Below are 15,657 nucleotides of genomic sequence, written 5' to 3' on the forward strand. Positions count from 1 at the left end.
AGAGGATCCAGGGTCATGGACCAACAATGGGTTGGGTTTACCCAACTCTGGGCAGTCCGATTCGTTTTTTTTAACCAAGCGAAGCCATATTTCATTCATAAGTGATACAATCACAAAGTTACATGGATGATAACTGTTATTCCTCTGAGAACTACACGAGAGTTACATAAGATAAGTTCATATAACTTTCGAATGTAAAGTGCCCCATGAAGGGAGAGAAATTGACCAGACACAAACTCAAAATACCCTAAAGGTCGACACAAGAGATCCTAAAGATCGAGGATTAAAGACCCGGTCGACAACATAGAATAATATTATACAAATAAAATTGAAAATTAGAAGTAGTAAGATGATACAAGTATCAATACCAATCCGATGAAGAGATTACTTAGTCAATTACCTCCCTTTGATTTTATTCTTTTATCCCAGATCTTCGGTGATGTTCATGTACGAACCATATTCGAAATCCATCTTCCCCTCTCCACGAATCACAACCATGAAAAGATCGACTATGAAACTTTCAGAACCGTCTCTAAATCCCTTTTTAGAGTGAGAAGGTCTCATCAAAACCGTCTTCGAATCTTCATCCAAACCATCTTTGTGTCGTGACAAAATCACCCGACAATGGAATTGTTGTTAATGAAGTCTTCATCTCCCTTGTTTCTTCCTCTCTGACTACTATAGAACTTTCTTATTATTTATCTAAAAGTAAAAAAACAAACTAAAAACAAAGAAAATCGGATCCCTCCTCCGGTAAACAACAAGAAAAATGCTAAAAATAGATCAGAAACTGCATGTAACCGCACAGTAACTGCTTAAAATAAAGGGAATCGCCACCATATATGGTGGAAACCGAAAATGAAATGAAATCTCTCCGCCCAACTTACTCTCTCTCCTCTAACTGCTCACTAGGAAAGATTTTTGTGCTTTTTAAGTGAGGCACCTTTTAGTCTGATCCGTTTGGGACAACTGATCTCGCCTGTAAAAGAGAGTCGAATCTCTGTTGCCTCTCCAGCATGTCATACGGGTTCTGTCCTCTACCTTATATTCCTTTCTTTTCATTTCTCAAAAGATTGAAGGGCAAACGAAAAAAAAACACAAAACAACACCTTGACATAACCCTAATTAGGTTTAGGTACCAAGTCTGGAATCGTTTCAAATATGAGAGTAATAAATAAGTTTGTCACAAATTGGGGGCAACTAGGAAAAAACCCTTTTATACGCGCCAATACCAAACTTGGTAGAAATATCCAGATCCACAATCAAGAACAAAAACGACATATTTAGCTGAGGAGGAGGCGCTACATACAAGGAGGAAATCTCAACACAGTGTTCTTATTTACAGACATTTAATTTGATTTAAACCCACCTCTACCCATCTCTCGATTTCATCGAAAACCTATTTTCAATCTGAAATTGCAGTAATTTAGAACCAATAATTTCTTCTTCTCCTTCTTTTGATGGAGACTGCAATTACTATGTCTTCAATTTCATTCCCAACTCTTCCATCCAAATCTTCTATCTCTAAGAACTCCAAGTTTCAGTTTATTGAGAGAGAATTTGTCAATAACATTCGTTCCATTTCTCATAAAACATTGATTTCTCGCTCTACTGTGAATTGGGTAAGTTTGAATCTTCTACTTATTTTCGATTTTTAAGACTATTTGTTAATATTTTGTATAATTAAGGCTCTGGGTTTCATTAACTAGGAAAAAAAAAATAGATTTTGGGTTATTTTCAATGTTCATTTTTGGGTAGTTATTGGATTTTGATTTCCATTTCAAGACCTTTACTTAGTTCTTCTGTGTTGATGAAAACTTGGGTGTGGATGATACTTGTAATTTTCTTGCATATAGGTTGTTAAGGTTTTATTAATTGAGGGGAAAATGCTAGTTTTATTGCATTTTTTTGACAGTTAGGTTTTATGAATTGGGGAAAACACTAGTTTTATAGCATTTTGGACAAGTAGGTTTTATGAATTGAGGGGAAAAGACTAGTTCAAAAGCATTTTTGACAATTAGGTTGCACGTATTGGGAATCGACAACTATGTCTAGTTATTGGGGGGGGGGGGGGTTTCTCCCTTGTTATTTTCCTTTTAGTCCTTCTTTAGCTCTTCTGTAATGGGTAGATACTTACTGTTGGTGAGCTTCATTCAATACATTATTGTGATATTCTGTACAAATGTTGACTCATTGATAACATCTCTCTTAAAATATTACGGAGTACTATTTTTGTGCAACTAGTTCAATTAGATTGCACCTTCTATAGTCAAAGGTTAAACATGTTATTGTAACAAACAAGTCCGACTTCGGGTTGGATTTGTTAGGATTTATGAGAGACTGTGATATAACTTTCCGACTCGATATTTCAAAAAGAAGATTCGTACTTTTATTCTGATTCAGAAGCTAGTATCTTAATGTGTATGAACATACTAAATGACCGATATTTAGCTGTTCTTGTGGAAGAATTAAGTGAGCTCGATATAATTGATTCATTCAGTAATAGTAAGAATTTTAACTTGATCTTTCAGGCTGGTTCACGTTCAGTGGGAGATGTGCATAGAACTAGAAGCAGCCTCGAGTCTCTATTCTGTTATGATAAACCTGTGCCAGAGGAGATAATTGAGGAACCAATTGGGGTGTCTTTGGCTGAAAAACAAATCGGGGAAAATCCTCCTTGTATTGATTGTGAGGCCAAAGGTGCCATTCTTTGTCCAACTTGTACCGGTTCTGGGTTATACATCGACTCTATAATGGAGTGCCAGGGAATCATTGTCAAAGTTCGATGCCTTGGTAAGAATCTTCTTTCTTTCTCTTCTTTTTTACTTAAGTTGTATTTCTTTTCTACCAACACCCTACCAACTAGGATCGATATTTTCCACTATACATTTTAGGAATCCGTGATGTGTTGAATGTGATTTGTTATGCTACTGTTTACTTAAAGGAAGCCCACGGACAACAGTTCTTGGTCACTAACTTGTTTTGTGGCCTTATAATAGTTTATTGAGTCAATCAAATGCCCCATTAAAAACGAGAATATCCCGTATCAACGGTGTTCATGTAAGATATCCCGGAATATGGTAGCCGATTAGGGAGAGTTAAAGCAGAACCGGATCAATAAAATGTTAACCGCCAATTCTTGCTACTGTTTTTCGCGAAAGAGGCCAGAGTTTCATTCTGTTGGCCGCTGGAAACCACAGGTCTCGTTAGAGTTGTAAGAAGTATAATGAAGTAATGAAATGGTGAATTCGTTGATGTTTTTAGTCATCAATTTATCACATGAGTTGATATTTATACAGTTTTACATAGAGGTTTTGGAGGGAATCTCCCCATGTGGTACTATCCCTACGAATCCTTACTCTCCTCACAAGAGTTGAATTACTTATTCAATAGGAAAATTCCATTTCCCACAGGTCAACGACTATAAGAAACCATAGGTCTCTTGAACCAATGTCTTGCTGCTTATCTGATACGCTAATAACTATTGCTTCGACAGATGCCTATTACCACTAAACCATTATCTTGTGCTTCTTGAAACCACTCAATGGTTTAGGTCCTTCTATGTTCTAATTTGTTAATACTTTGTAGGTTGTGGAGGCACCGGAAACATCTTATGTTCAGATTGTGGAGGGCGTGGTCATCTTGGAGTCAAATGACTATTATATCCAGTTGGCCAGTAAAATGTTGCTCATTTCCCTTCTTTTCGTCTGTGTCGATGTTGTTTTTATCTCGCTAGATCTTTAGTGTTCTTGTTGTGATATGATTATTTACTTGGATATTTGAAATATCATATTGATGTTATATCATCTCTCCTTTTCCGTAGAATAAATGATTGTAATCCTATTTCTGTCGAAATCACTGTTCATGTCAAAAATGAACTGTGAACCTAGCCTAAAACTCACGAAACATATGCTTAGGCGTCGTTAGCTAAAAGATGAAAACGGTTAAAACCAAGATTCGGAGGGAAAGTCATGTACCATGGAGTAAATAAATTTGTCTCACTCCAATCTATATAACAAATGACATAGGTTTCGGTGCCATGTCATAACTTTGGTTTATGAATCTCGGTCGTCCAATTTTCTTTTGTAAATTACAACCCTTCATTTTAAAGAGTCTTTAAAAAGATAGATATTTAACCGACAAAATAACCACCTACTCCCTGTAAACTCTCTAACTATTTCTCTCTCTTTCCTCTTTTCTCCCTTCAAACTACTCAATATCTCAATATAATCTCTCATTATTTTAAATATATTTTTATTACTTCAATATTTGTATAAGATCAAAATACTTGATAATTTTGTATTGATGTATATAGAAATTCCCGTGTCGTACGGGCACGGCTATACCCTAATTATAAACATTTCTAGTAAGGGTTCAGATTAAGAGATGCATATTCATCCGACGAAAGTTGATTTATTTTTTAATACCCTCTTCACTGAATTATACTTCCATTTTCTGAAGTGTTTCTAGATCAAGAAATGCATGAAGATATTTATTTTTAGCCAGCGCTTTGGGGAAAGCAAAATAGTTTCCGGGGTGTGAAGACTTGGTAAAAAATTGGTCAATTTTGTTAGACAATTTTATTTTGTAAGTTGTTAGAGAGAAATAAAAATAAAAAACCCTCCACCTCACCTCACTCTCTCTCCACCTCACCTCTCTCTCTCTCCACCTCACCTCTCTCTCTTCTCCGACTAGGTCGCCGGCCGGAAAATTTCCCGGGCGGCGACCATGAAAAAAAAAGGTCTGTCGAAGAACAGACCACCCCTTAAATTCTAAAGGCACCCCTTAAATTCTTAAGCCACCCCTTAAATCCCTAACATTTATATGGGGGTTAAAAGGCCCTATTAATAAATAAAACATAATTACTATACATCTTTCTAAAGGCACCCTTTTTCTAACCTTCTTATTTTTTTTTTTTTTTTTTTGGAAATGATACTTCATATAAGCCCACAAGGCAATTTAAACATTACAATGAAGTAAGCAGACGAAAAAGTGATAAAACCCAACAAGCCTGGGTCAAACTAATAGGAATCAAGAAGATAAAACTGATTTGGCCACGTTGTGTGCCCGGAAGTTTCTATTACGTGGCACGTATTGAAGAGAATAGGTGTTGAATAGTTCCAGCTGTTGTTGAATGGTAGTAACCGTTGATCTGATTCTCCATGGGATCACATCCTCACTGTCCAACACTGCTGAAATTAGGGTAGAACAATCTCCTCTTATAAGAACTTGGTTGAAACCTAAATGGAGCACCAACATATTTTCTCGCGTATCAAAGGACCCCATTTTCTAATGGGAAAGAAAATCGACTTTCTGACCCCATTTTCCAACGTATCAAAGTGACCCTAAGAGATCAAATTTGCTACTCCTTTAGGGTTGGTAATTAAATTGACTATGTAAGTTTTGTAAGAATAAACATAAAGACGAGAGTAACTTATTTTTTGTTGATGTTGTTTTTCTTCCATCTCTTAAATATAAATGGGTTAATAATGCTCCCATTTTGTGAAGCCCTCCGAGTGACTCTTCTTTCTCCTTCATATAGTTGAGTCTATTTTTTTTTTTTTTTTTTTAATTTTTATTTTATGTATTTTTTCTGTAACGAAAATATTGTTAAACTAGGTATCCACCGCATCCTACGGAGAACCCTTTTGGTTAATGCCATCATGAGTTATTGTCAAACTAGGTATCCACTGCACCCTACGGAGGGCCTTTTTGGCTAACGCCATCCTGAGCATTAATGAAGTTAATCAAAAGTAGCATACTTCATGAAATTATGTCAGATACAATTCAATCGCCAAACTGAAAATCAAACTATATACAACATGTCAACATATATAACTACGCCATCACAAGTAATAACATATTGCAAGCAAGTTGTATAAGTGCATCTATGAATCTCTAATTTAGCAAACCGTAAAGTACGATGCAATAGATAGATATCCCACCCTCATAAAATAAGAGAACTAGTTCTCAGCATGACATGCAGTCACGATAACTACCTGATCATTATCCCACTCAACATAAAATCAACATAACTTAATCTTCTGTTCACCCGAACACTTTTGGGAGTATAATCGATTCTTGATTTAACTACTGGTTCCGTGACGAGAAACTATTATAGTAATAATACAAAAGACAAAATATGAACAACTCTACCAGATCAAATAATTCTAGTAATAATGATAGGGACTATATTCATCACGCCTTTCTTGTGCGAACTGGATAAATGCTCTCCACGATAACTCTAGTCTCACACCAATATGGATTCATGAAAAACTTTTTTTGAGATTTATACCTTCGGTCGATGATACTACCATATTCATTCCACTTCTTCTCTTTCCTGTCATAAATATATAAACTTAAAACTTTATCGTTGTCATTTTCATCTTCATCTTCATCTTCTGAGACTGCGTCTGAGTCTGAGGCTGAGTCTGAGTCTGAGTCTGAGTCTGAGTCTGGGTCTGGGTCTGGGGCTACTGGTCTTCTTGTCATTATTAATTTATTTGTTCCTGCAATTGATTGAAAATCATAAGCATGTTGATTATTCCTCATATGGCAAGGCAATTCAATTGGTTCTTCAATCCACCTATTCTCCTTTCTTTCCTCGATAAAAATCCACAACTTCATCTCTGTTTTGGACCATGTCCCGTTTTCAAGATGACAACATTGGTTCGTTAATGCTAAATGTCCATCCACTTCCAATAAATTTGCAAGACAAGTATCATCAGGAAAATGACTCTTGAAAATATCGTTAGAGTACTTTATCACTCTAAGCTTCTCCTTTCCAACATCAAATGCCAATATGCTATATGGAGAAAATGGATTTTCCAACCAATATAAAAAACCATTCGCATAAATTGGGTCTTTCCTAACAATTATTTTCCGAGTGTCAGTTTCTTTGGTTCTCCAGATATTTTCACCGACAGTCAATACCTCACAAACATAAACAGGCAATTCCTCAAAATCTCGATATTTATATGGAATCTTCACCGAGCTACTCCACATAAACACTACTTTATGTTTTTGAGTAATTGGATCAAATCCAAATCCACAAACAGGATCAAATCCAGGTCCATAAAAAGGATTATAAGAAATTTTGGACCAATCTTTTCCGATATTTGATCTGATCCAGGGTGTTTTTTCTCCAATGCAATTATTGTAGATTCTAACCGAAAAATTGCGGTAATTCACATAACAAACCAAACCATAAGAAGATACTAATATACTGTGAGGACCTTTCTCCCATTGACTCAAATATCTTTTCATATACCTATTACTTTTAGATTGAAACAAATCTACAGAGAAAAAATTATGTTCATTATGTTCCTTTTCGCACATCATCTCAAGCGAAGTAGTTAGGAGTTTTTGGTGTGATTTTGATGATTGAGAACTGTGAAAGTATTTATCTTCTTCGATCAAATACAACCAACTCTTACTTACACATTTAAATCGCATCAGTGACTTTGGTGGAAGTCTGCTTAGTATTTCTAACATTAATTCATAACTCATATAGACTCCTCCATCTAAACATCGACTTTTCTTCATTCTATTTTGGATAGGGCAAAAGAAAGAATTCTGGGAGAGATCGTAACAAGAATAAAGAGGAACTTATAGTGTGAGGCTAGAGCCGGCCTCCTAGCGATGCCCCGCGAGATGCTAACACGGAGGCCCATTCCTTGGCCCAGTCGGTGTTAGGTTAATTTTTCTACTTACTTTGATTTGGTCCCTTGTTTTGGCCAAATTGTTTGTTTGTACTCATTCTAACTTCTTGTTCTACTAGTTATTTTCCATTCTAGGCTGGGCTTTAATGTAGTTACGAGTTACCAAAAGAAAAATATTTGGTTATATTTTAATATTATTTCATCTAACATTACTTCACTAACCGAATGGATCTTTTCTTGCCAGGATCACAATCAAATCAGTTCTACAGCGAACAATATTCACTCGATGGTTTAGGTCCTTTTATGTTCTAATTTGTTAATACGTTGTAGGTTGTGGAGGCACCCAAAACATCTTATGTTCAGATTGTGGAGGGCGTGGTCATCTTGGAGTCAAATGACTATTATATCCAGTTGGCCAGTAAAATGTTGCTCATTTCCATTCTTTTCGTCTTCGTGTCGATGTTGTTTTTCTCTTGCTAGATCTTTAGTGTTCTTGTTGTGATATGATTATTTACTTGGATATTTGAAATATCAAATTGATGTTATATCATCTCTCCTTTTGCGTAGAATAATTGATTGTAATCCTATTTCTGTCGAAATCATTCTTCATGTCAAAATGAACTGCGATTCTGCCTAAAACTCACGAAACATATGTTTTGCCGTCGTTAGCTAAAAGGTGAAAACTGTTAAAACAAAGATTCGGAGGAAAGTCATGTACCATGGAGTAAATAAATTTGTCTCACTCCAATAATAAACATTTCTGGTCAAGGGTTCAGACTAGGAGGTGCTGATTTCTCTGCCAAAAGCTGGTTTATTGTTTAATACCCTCTCCAATGAGTTTTACTTCCAATTTTTAGTGTTTCTAGATCAAGAAATGAATGAAAGAGCTATTGTTTTTATTTTTATGAAAATATAGAGTTGTGATTCATCAGGTTTTGTTGGAAGAAATTAAAGATCAGATAGAAAGGAGTTTCAGTTTATCCAAAGACACTGACGTAAGAAGTGTTCCATTTTCTTTCTGTGTTCACTGTTAAGCGACACGAATATTTCGGTCAGAGAAAGTAACGAAATGAAAATGCATTTCTTGGCTGTAGATTAACTTAATGAGTTAAGCTTCTTCATGGATTGGCAGTACAGTTTAAGAGGTAATCATAATTGTCGTTCGATTAACCCATCTCTCTTTTCAGTAGAGCTAAGATTTAACTTATGTGTGATTTATCAAACTAGATTTTCTTAGTATGTACAAATTTCATTTGATGAAATAAAACAATTAATGAAATCAACAATGGAGGATAACATTTGCTGCTCCAAAAGGCTCTAGCAGAACCAAAATGTGATGTGATATTCTCCCTCTGTTTATTAAACTTGTGATGTATGCAGTTCTTGAAGGTGATTCAAGTTGCTCGAGTCAAACCAACGACTCCGTGAAATCTCTGATGAAGAAACTTGAGTTCGTTGCAGTTCTTGAATCCTATCTGAGATGGTAGAGTCAAAGAGACGGCTTTGTGGGTTCTCTGCAAAAGCGACATGGTATGCTGACACGCACGCCTGAGGCCATGACATGGCTATCCTACTCTGCATTGACAAAGAGTATACGTGAAAGGTTAGCGTTAAATTTGAATTTATACGATTAGGTGGTGTCTAACAACCAAGAGCGCTTTCAGTTGAAGTAGATGTGCTCTCTGTAGTGGAGAATACACATGTTACCACCCTACTAAAGCAGACTTCCTCTAAGAGAGAAGTTTGAGTGTTCATACCATGAAATAGCCAATTAAGAAGGAATAGATGGAGATTTCAGTTGTATGATTTTTGTCGACAACGAAAGACCATGATCCACCAACTAGCGAGCACAATGACCCGCTAGCAACACCGCAGAGGAAGAAAAACGATCCAGTGAGGTCTGAATTGATCAATGATTCCATTTCAACTCGCCGAAACATCTCCCATGTATCACTCGACGATTGGACAATCCCCTTACCATAAACTCCCACATGAACAAATCCCCATCTGTTCCCATAAGTAACTAGCTTGCCAGCCACACCGGAATAACAACTAGTACAAGAAAACATAAACTCATCAGTCTCCCCAGCCACCAAGCTCATTGATCGTGCTGAGCCATGAACAACCCCAAGAATCGGAACCAGAACTGAACCCAAACAAACACTCCCCATCAAATACTTCCACGTATCTTTGAAAGCCACACGAGCATCAACCACAATTTCACGAGCAAGATATGTATAATTCACCCGTGAAATAGACACGTGTGACACATTCTTGATGACATGCATAGTCCATGCAAGACTCAAAAGAGTCACAAACACAAAAAGAGGGTCAAACCTAGTCCAGGTAACGGTTGCGCCACCAACTCCAACCACGACGAAACATGAATAAATTAGACCAACTAGAATAGATATGGCAGTGAAGATAGTGGTTTGCAGCGACGGTGGAGGTGCAGAACCAAGACAAACTGAGAGAATTTTAGAGGTATAATTGAGACGGGGACGTACCCAACAAGCATAAAGTGATTGGATAAGAGCGAAAACAAGGGCAAACACGGAAGTGGTTAATCCACCGGCGGATCCAACGGCTAGTAGTAAAATTCCAACCCCAAGTGTCAATAAAGGGCTGAGCCACAATGAAGTTCTAATGGTTTTAGATGGATTCAGACGAGTTGCTATCACCCAAGAGAATGCCAAGGCGGTGGCGCAACCAGATGAAGTGAGAAGTGGTGGGTACCATTCAAGAGGTTGGAAGTTGTGGTGGTTGTGTGTGGAAAAGGCTATGGCTCCTCGAATGGCCAGGAAGATGATTAAGATTCCGACTAGTACTAGGTGGAGGTAGAAGAAGAGAAGAAAGATCTTGCTTGAAAATTTTCCGACTGTTGTGCTCAAGAAAAGCTTTGGTTCCTCCACCTGCATTAATCCAACAAACAGAACATAGGTTAAATATAAAATTACGATGTCATACTACGAATAAAAATTTGAGGCGCCCGTTACAAGTGTTGCCAAATATGGAGTGTCCTTTACAATATACATATGTCTCTCCACTAAAGAGACAAGAGTACGAATCTTACCGTTTAAAAAACACATACAATTTCGACAGAATATATTACAGAGATGGTGTCTAATTGTGACATCTAATTCGAAAGCTGAATTAAAGGCAGGGGATTATATTGGCAAAATTCAATCATGTCTATATACCCAGTTTATAAATTACAGAACCTATCATTCCTCCATATTTTGATCATATTATAGATTCCATTAAATCATTTGCAAATTATAAAACTCAGAATAATTAAATATTTCTTAATTTTGACTTTCATATATGTTTTTTCTAATCTTTGTTCTAGTTGCTAATATAACTAACTACCTAATTCTAAAGTCAAGGTTTCAAGTCATTGTTTTATTTCATGTTTAAATCCGACTCCGTCAACTAATGTGACTCCTAATATGATTAGATGAGAATTTGTTAATGCAATGAAGCTTACTAAGATTTTCTTTTGAATGATTAACAATGACTACTCAGGGATGAAATCAAGAATTTTTACTTTGAATAAGAAAAAACTAGTATCTTTAAAGAAAAGGAGAGAGTCATTTGGACTAAATAAAAGAGCACCAATAATCAATCATACAGAGAGAGAGAGAGAGAGAGAGAGAGAGAGAGAGAGAGATAAAGATGACAAATAAGGGGTATCTAATGTTAAAACAGAACAAAGTTTAGAGAGAGAGAGAGAGAGATTGAACCAACCTTGATGGGCAAGTTAGTAACACTTGTGGGATGGTTTCTTGAAGATTGATCAATATTATAATCTCTTTGTTGTTCTCTTGATTGTATCTGGTTTTGAATTTGAAGAGCTTGAGTTGTTGCAGTAGTAGTAGTAACACTCAATTCCTTGATTTTTTCCATTTTCTACTCACTTCTCTCTCTATGTGAAGAATATTTTTTCACTTTCTTGGCTCCTATAATTCAGGAATCAAAACCCAAATCTCTCTCTCTCTCTCTCTCTCTCTCTCTCTCTCTCTCTCTCTAAATTAGAGTTCTTTATAGTTAGCAACCTCATTACTAATCATGTTCAAAGAAAGCAAAACAAAGAATAGGTAAAGAATTATGGTGGGTTTGAAGGAGGCAAGAGGGTGTATGTAATAATTTTGATAAAGACAGGTTTGGTTATAGTCTTCTTGTGAGGAGGAGGAGGTGAAGTGGTTGAAGTTTCACATGAAATGCCCATATCCTAGAGATTGATTATTAATTCTCTTTTAAATATTTTTAGGAGGTTCGACTCATAATTGAACCTTATCTTGATTCATACGCTAAATAAGCTAAGATTTAGGATTTTGACCTCTTCCTAATAGGGTTTTAGGCAATTGTCAATTATAGATTTGTTATCAATGGGATGCCCCTTTGTTTTAATCATGAGGGTAAATAAATATGATGCCATCTCAATTTGCAAGTGGAATGTTTATTTTTGGATATATCATAAGAAGGGATAAAACCTTCAACAAAAAAAATAAAAATAAAATAAGAAGGGATAAAAGGTAGGGTTTGAAAGTGTACATTTGTATCCGGGCAATGATGGTGAAAAAGATAAACGTAATAGAGAAAAGAAACACCGTTTGAGAAATAAATAAGTTTGTATTTAACGCCTCACTTGGTTTAGCTTAAAAGAAGCTAAATAGTGTGCGTTTGGTTCAAAAAAAAATTGTAGCTAATTATAGACCAAAAAAACCCTGCATCTCTAAAAATGAGAAGTCAGAATTTTATGGATTATGCTTCTTGCGTTTTCGGAAAGCCACTCACGACGTTTAGTGTTTCCCCCATCAAAATTTGTCCACCAATTTTCTATTGGAGAGTCATACAAAAAATTGCTTCTGTTATATAATTCTTTTCAAATATTACATCAACAAAATGATAAAATATAGTTTTATTGTCAAATAAATTTAGTTTGAAATGACCCCATAAATAAGGAGAGGAATGTTGATGCCTGAAATTTAGGTAACAAAACATCTAATTGGTTGTTGAAGTGCATGAATCATATTGTCCCATCTTACCCACGAAATCTTCTGTGTTTGTTTTACAATATATCACTGCCGTCAACACTTTTTTTTTTTTTGTTGAGAAACTACCGTCAACACTTGGTTGCTTAAATGGTTGATAGTGTTGATATAAATTCTAAAATCATGGAGGTTCCAACTTGATTCTTAGAGGAAGTGAAATTTATGATTAACGAATTTGAGTTATTAAAGGTATAAATAATGTAATAAGTTTGTCGGGTTTTTAAACCTCTTCCATGTTGTTGGGCTATAAGTTTCTTTCATTACTAAGTTTAACTTAGGTGGTTATCGTGTTATCACATCTTCATGTTGTATCAATGCCTTGTAACCACTAACGTAATCGATTCTTCTAAAAAAAATGTATATATATCACTACCGAAATCTTATTAATATGGAACCTCCATAGTCATGTTTGAACTGTTCTACTGCTTTTCATATTATATTTGGTCTATTTTAGTAAGTCAAATCAACTGGAGTAGCTCAAATAGAAAGAAGCTTAAGAATTGTCATTCTTCCTCTGTTGATAAGAAAGATGAACTAATTTCCATTTAAACAAAAACTGAAACACATTTTCTTGAAGATGCTTATTTTGAAATATCCATTAAAACTTCATTTCTAGAATGTTCATTTTTGGGTTAGTTCTATTTTGGTCCACAATTTGTGACCAATTCACCATTTTTTTGTCACCATAAGTGTCCAACAATTCTATTGGGACTCCAATAGCCAAAAGAATTTCAACTTTTTCCGGAATTACTCTCGAGGGCCACAATGGAATCAATTCTAAAAAGGTTTAAAAACATAAAGGCCAACCCATTTCTCCCTGTCTCTTCCATTTCACTTCATTCTATTCCATTTCACTTCTATCGCCACCTCATCGTCTTCACTGCGAAGGTCATCGGCTGGCCAAATTTTCCAGCGACCTTCAAACTTAAAAAAACAAACAAAAATCTTCTTCTTTCTCTTTCTTATTCTTCTCCATCTTTTTTTTCTCTATCTCTCTCTCTCTCACCTGTTTCTCTTCTCTCTCTTCCCACTCACTGGTGAAGGGAGGAGCCCTTCACCGGCCAGATCTACAAACCCAGATCTTCAAGGTCTGGGAAAATCAGATCTCGAAGGCCTAGGAAACCCAGGCATTCGAAGGTCTAAGAAAGACAAACCTTTTTCCCAGACCTTCGAAGATTTGGGAAGCCTAGATCTGGAACTCTGGATCTAGACGACTCTTCAATGTTTGGTTTTTCAGACCTTGAAAGTCTAGTTTTAGTCACTTAGGTGAAGGGGCTACACCCCTTCGCCAGAGTGAGAGTAGAGAGAGTTAATAAGTTGGGAGAGGAGAGAGAGAGAAAAGTGACTACCCCGAGAGAAAAGTGAATACCCCGAGAGAAGAATGTGAAGAAGAAAGGGAAGAAGATATAGAAAAATACAAAGAAGAGAGGAAAGAAGAAGATATAAAAAAATATGAAGAAGAGAGAAAAGAAGAAGAGAGAGAGAAAATAAGAAAAGAGAAAAAAATATGAAGAAGAGAGAATAATGATGATTTATTTTTTTGTTTTTTGAAGGTTGCCAGAATATTTGTTGGTCGACGACTTTCACCGGAGAAGACGACGAGGTGCGCGAGAGAGATGAAGTGGAGGAGAGAGGTGATGAAATTGAAGAGAGAGGTGAGAGAAATGAAACATTAATTCTTGATTTCTTGGCATCAGAGTTCGGAATCAAAGAGTTTGTTCTTCTTTTCTTGGACACACCCCAATTGAATAAAGAATTACATATTAGTATCAGTTTTGCTTCAGCTAGATCAGGCCTCGATGATCTCACAACCATGACCTCAAATGCTATACCGACAATGTCTCAAGTAACATATTAATTTCAATTACTAAAAAGAAAGATTAGAGAAGGTGGTAGGGAAATAAAATCTAGCTATTTCTAAACGAAACTTTTGTTTTAATTGTGCAAGAAGAAATGACGTAGTTTTCAATTACTAGGAAACATACATCCGCAAAGTGGTCTCAGTATAAAACTCGTATCACAATTTTCTACTACAAAATCTACACGGAGTAGTTAAGGTAGTAATCACTTGAAATATATTCGAAATGCTTTATTAATTGGAAGTTGTTCCTGATGGGCTTGGTTTTGATCATATTTTATAACAGTAACTAAATGATCATGCATACCTAACATTCGCAATAGCTGAACTTGTCCCATTGGATGTATACCAAATCAACTGTGAAATTTGAAGATCCTTTGCGTGTGCCTAGAAGACAAAGATAGAGATGTTCTTCTTATAATGGTACACTTCAAAATTTGTCTAGTACAAGCGTCGCTTCCCAGAAGTACGACCAAGTATATAAATTCATATGATCTAGTAATGGACACGATAAAAAAAACCTGAAGAAATTCGATGTACACACGCATGCCCTTTCATTTTACATTTCATTTTCCAAGGGTAAGGGTAGAGAGTTCACGTGTTGGAAATAAAATGAAAGTGAATTTTGATACTGATGCAGGTTTTGTGGAGACAATTGTGGGACCGATTAGTGAAAATGAGACCTTTATGTAATGCTTTAACTCCAGCTTGTTCTAGTGGTGTCAAATGACATGATCGACCTGCCTGAGCCCAACCTAGTTTTCTCGGGGTCACCCTCGTCTCACCTGACACCTTTGACTTATTAAACTGCAAAATTTACTTAAAAAAAGGATATAGAAGGAAAAAAGTTCACGGTTAAAATCAAGTTAGTATTGGAGTTATTTTTAAATATGGGACAAATACAGTGGTCATCTTAAAGTTGGTCACAAATTAGAGGTTAAAGTGGAATGAATTATCAACTCATAAACATAGTGATTGCAAAATGATTTGATCCAACGGTGAATAAGATCCCAATTGGATATGTACTTGCATACACAGATGACCCATCTATTTTAGTTCCGGCTACCACTCACACCACTGAAAA

At 36.0% G+C, this 15,657-nt stretch overlaps 2 protein-coding genes across 3 annotated transcripts; one reads left to right on the top strand and one right to left on the bottom strand.

Annotated features, from left to right (window-relative positions):
- The first annotated feature begins 1,075 nt into the window (after positions 1-1,075).
- Positions 1,076-8,209, top strand: LOC147568790 (DnaJ/Hsp40 cysteine-rich domain superfamily protein). 2 transcript variants are annotated; one of them, XR_015231127.1, is made up of 4 exons: positions 1,134-1,622; positions 2,532-2,793; positions 3,589-3,743; positions 8,150-8,209. XR_015231127.1 is itself a non-coding variant. In XM_086655190.1 (3 exons), the coding sequence occupies exons 1-3, from the start codon at positions 1,461-1,463 to the stop codon at positions 3,654-3,656; spliced, it is 492 nt and encodes a 163-aa protein (XP_086511316.1). In that variant the 5' UTR covers positions 1,076-1,460; the 3' UTR covers positions 3,657-3,806. The 2 variants fall into 2 exon arrangements, 1 of the variants encoding a protein (XP_086511316.1); XM_086655190.1 differs by lacking the exon at positions 8,150-8,209 and having other exon boundaries at positions 1,076-1,622; positions 3,589-3,806.
- A 645-nt stretch (positions 8,210-8,854) lies between these two features.
- On the bottom strand, positions 8,855-11,894 carry LOC147568791 (protein PNS1-like). The gene is made up of 3 exons (XM_086667295.1): positions 11,409-11,894; positions 9,419-10,573; positions 8,855-9,236 (listed from the first exon to the last, which is right to left on the bottom strand). The coding sequence occupies exons 1-3, from the start codon at positions 11,565-11,567 to the stop codon at positions 9,021-9,023; spliced, it is 1,530 nt and encodes a 509-aa protein (XP_086523421.1). The 5' UTR covers positions 11,568-11,894; the 3' UTR covers positions 8,855-9,020.
- Positions 11,895-15,657: the final 3,763 nt, after the last annotated feature.

The sequence above is a fragment of the Eschscholzia californica genome, unplaced genomic scaffold, assembly GCF_041429995.1.
Source record: "Eschscholzia californica isolate CP2 unplaced genomic scaffold, dmEscCali1.0.p SCAF_1, whole genome shotgun sequence".
In the NCBI taxonomy this organism is placed as follows: Eukaryota; Viridiplantae; Streptophyta; class Magnoliopsida; order Ranunculales; family Papaveraceae; genus Eschscholzia; species Eschscholzia californica.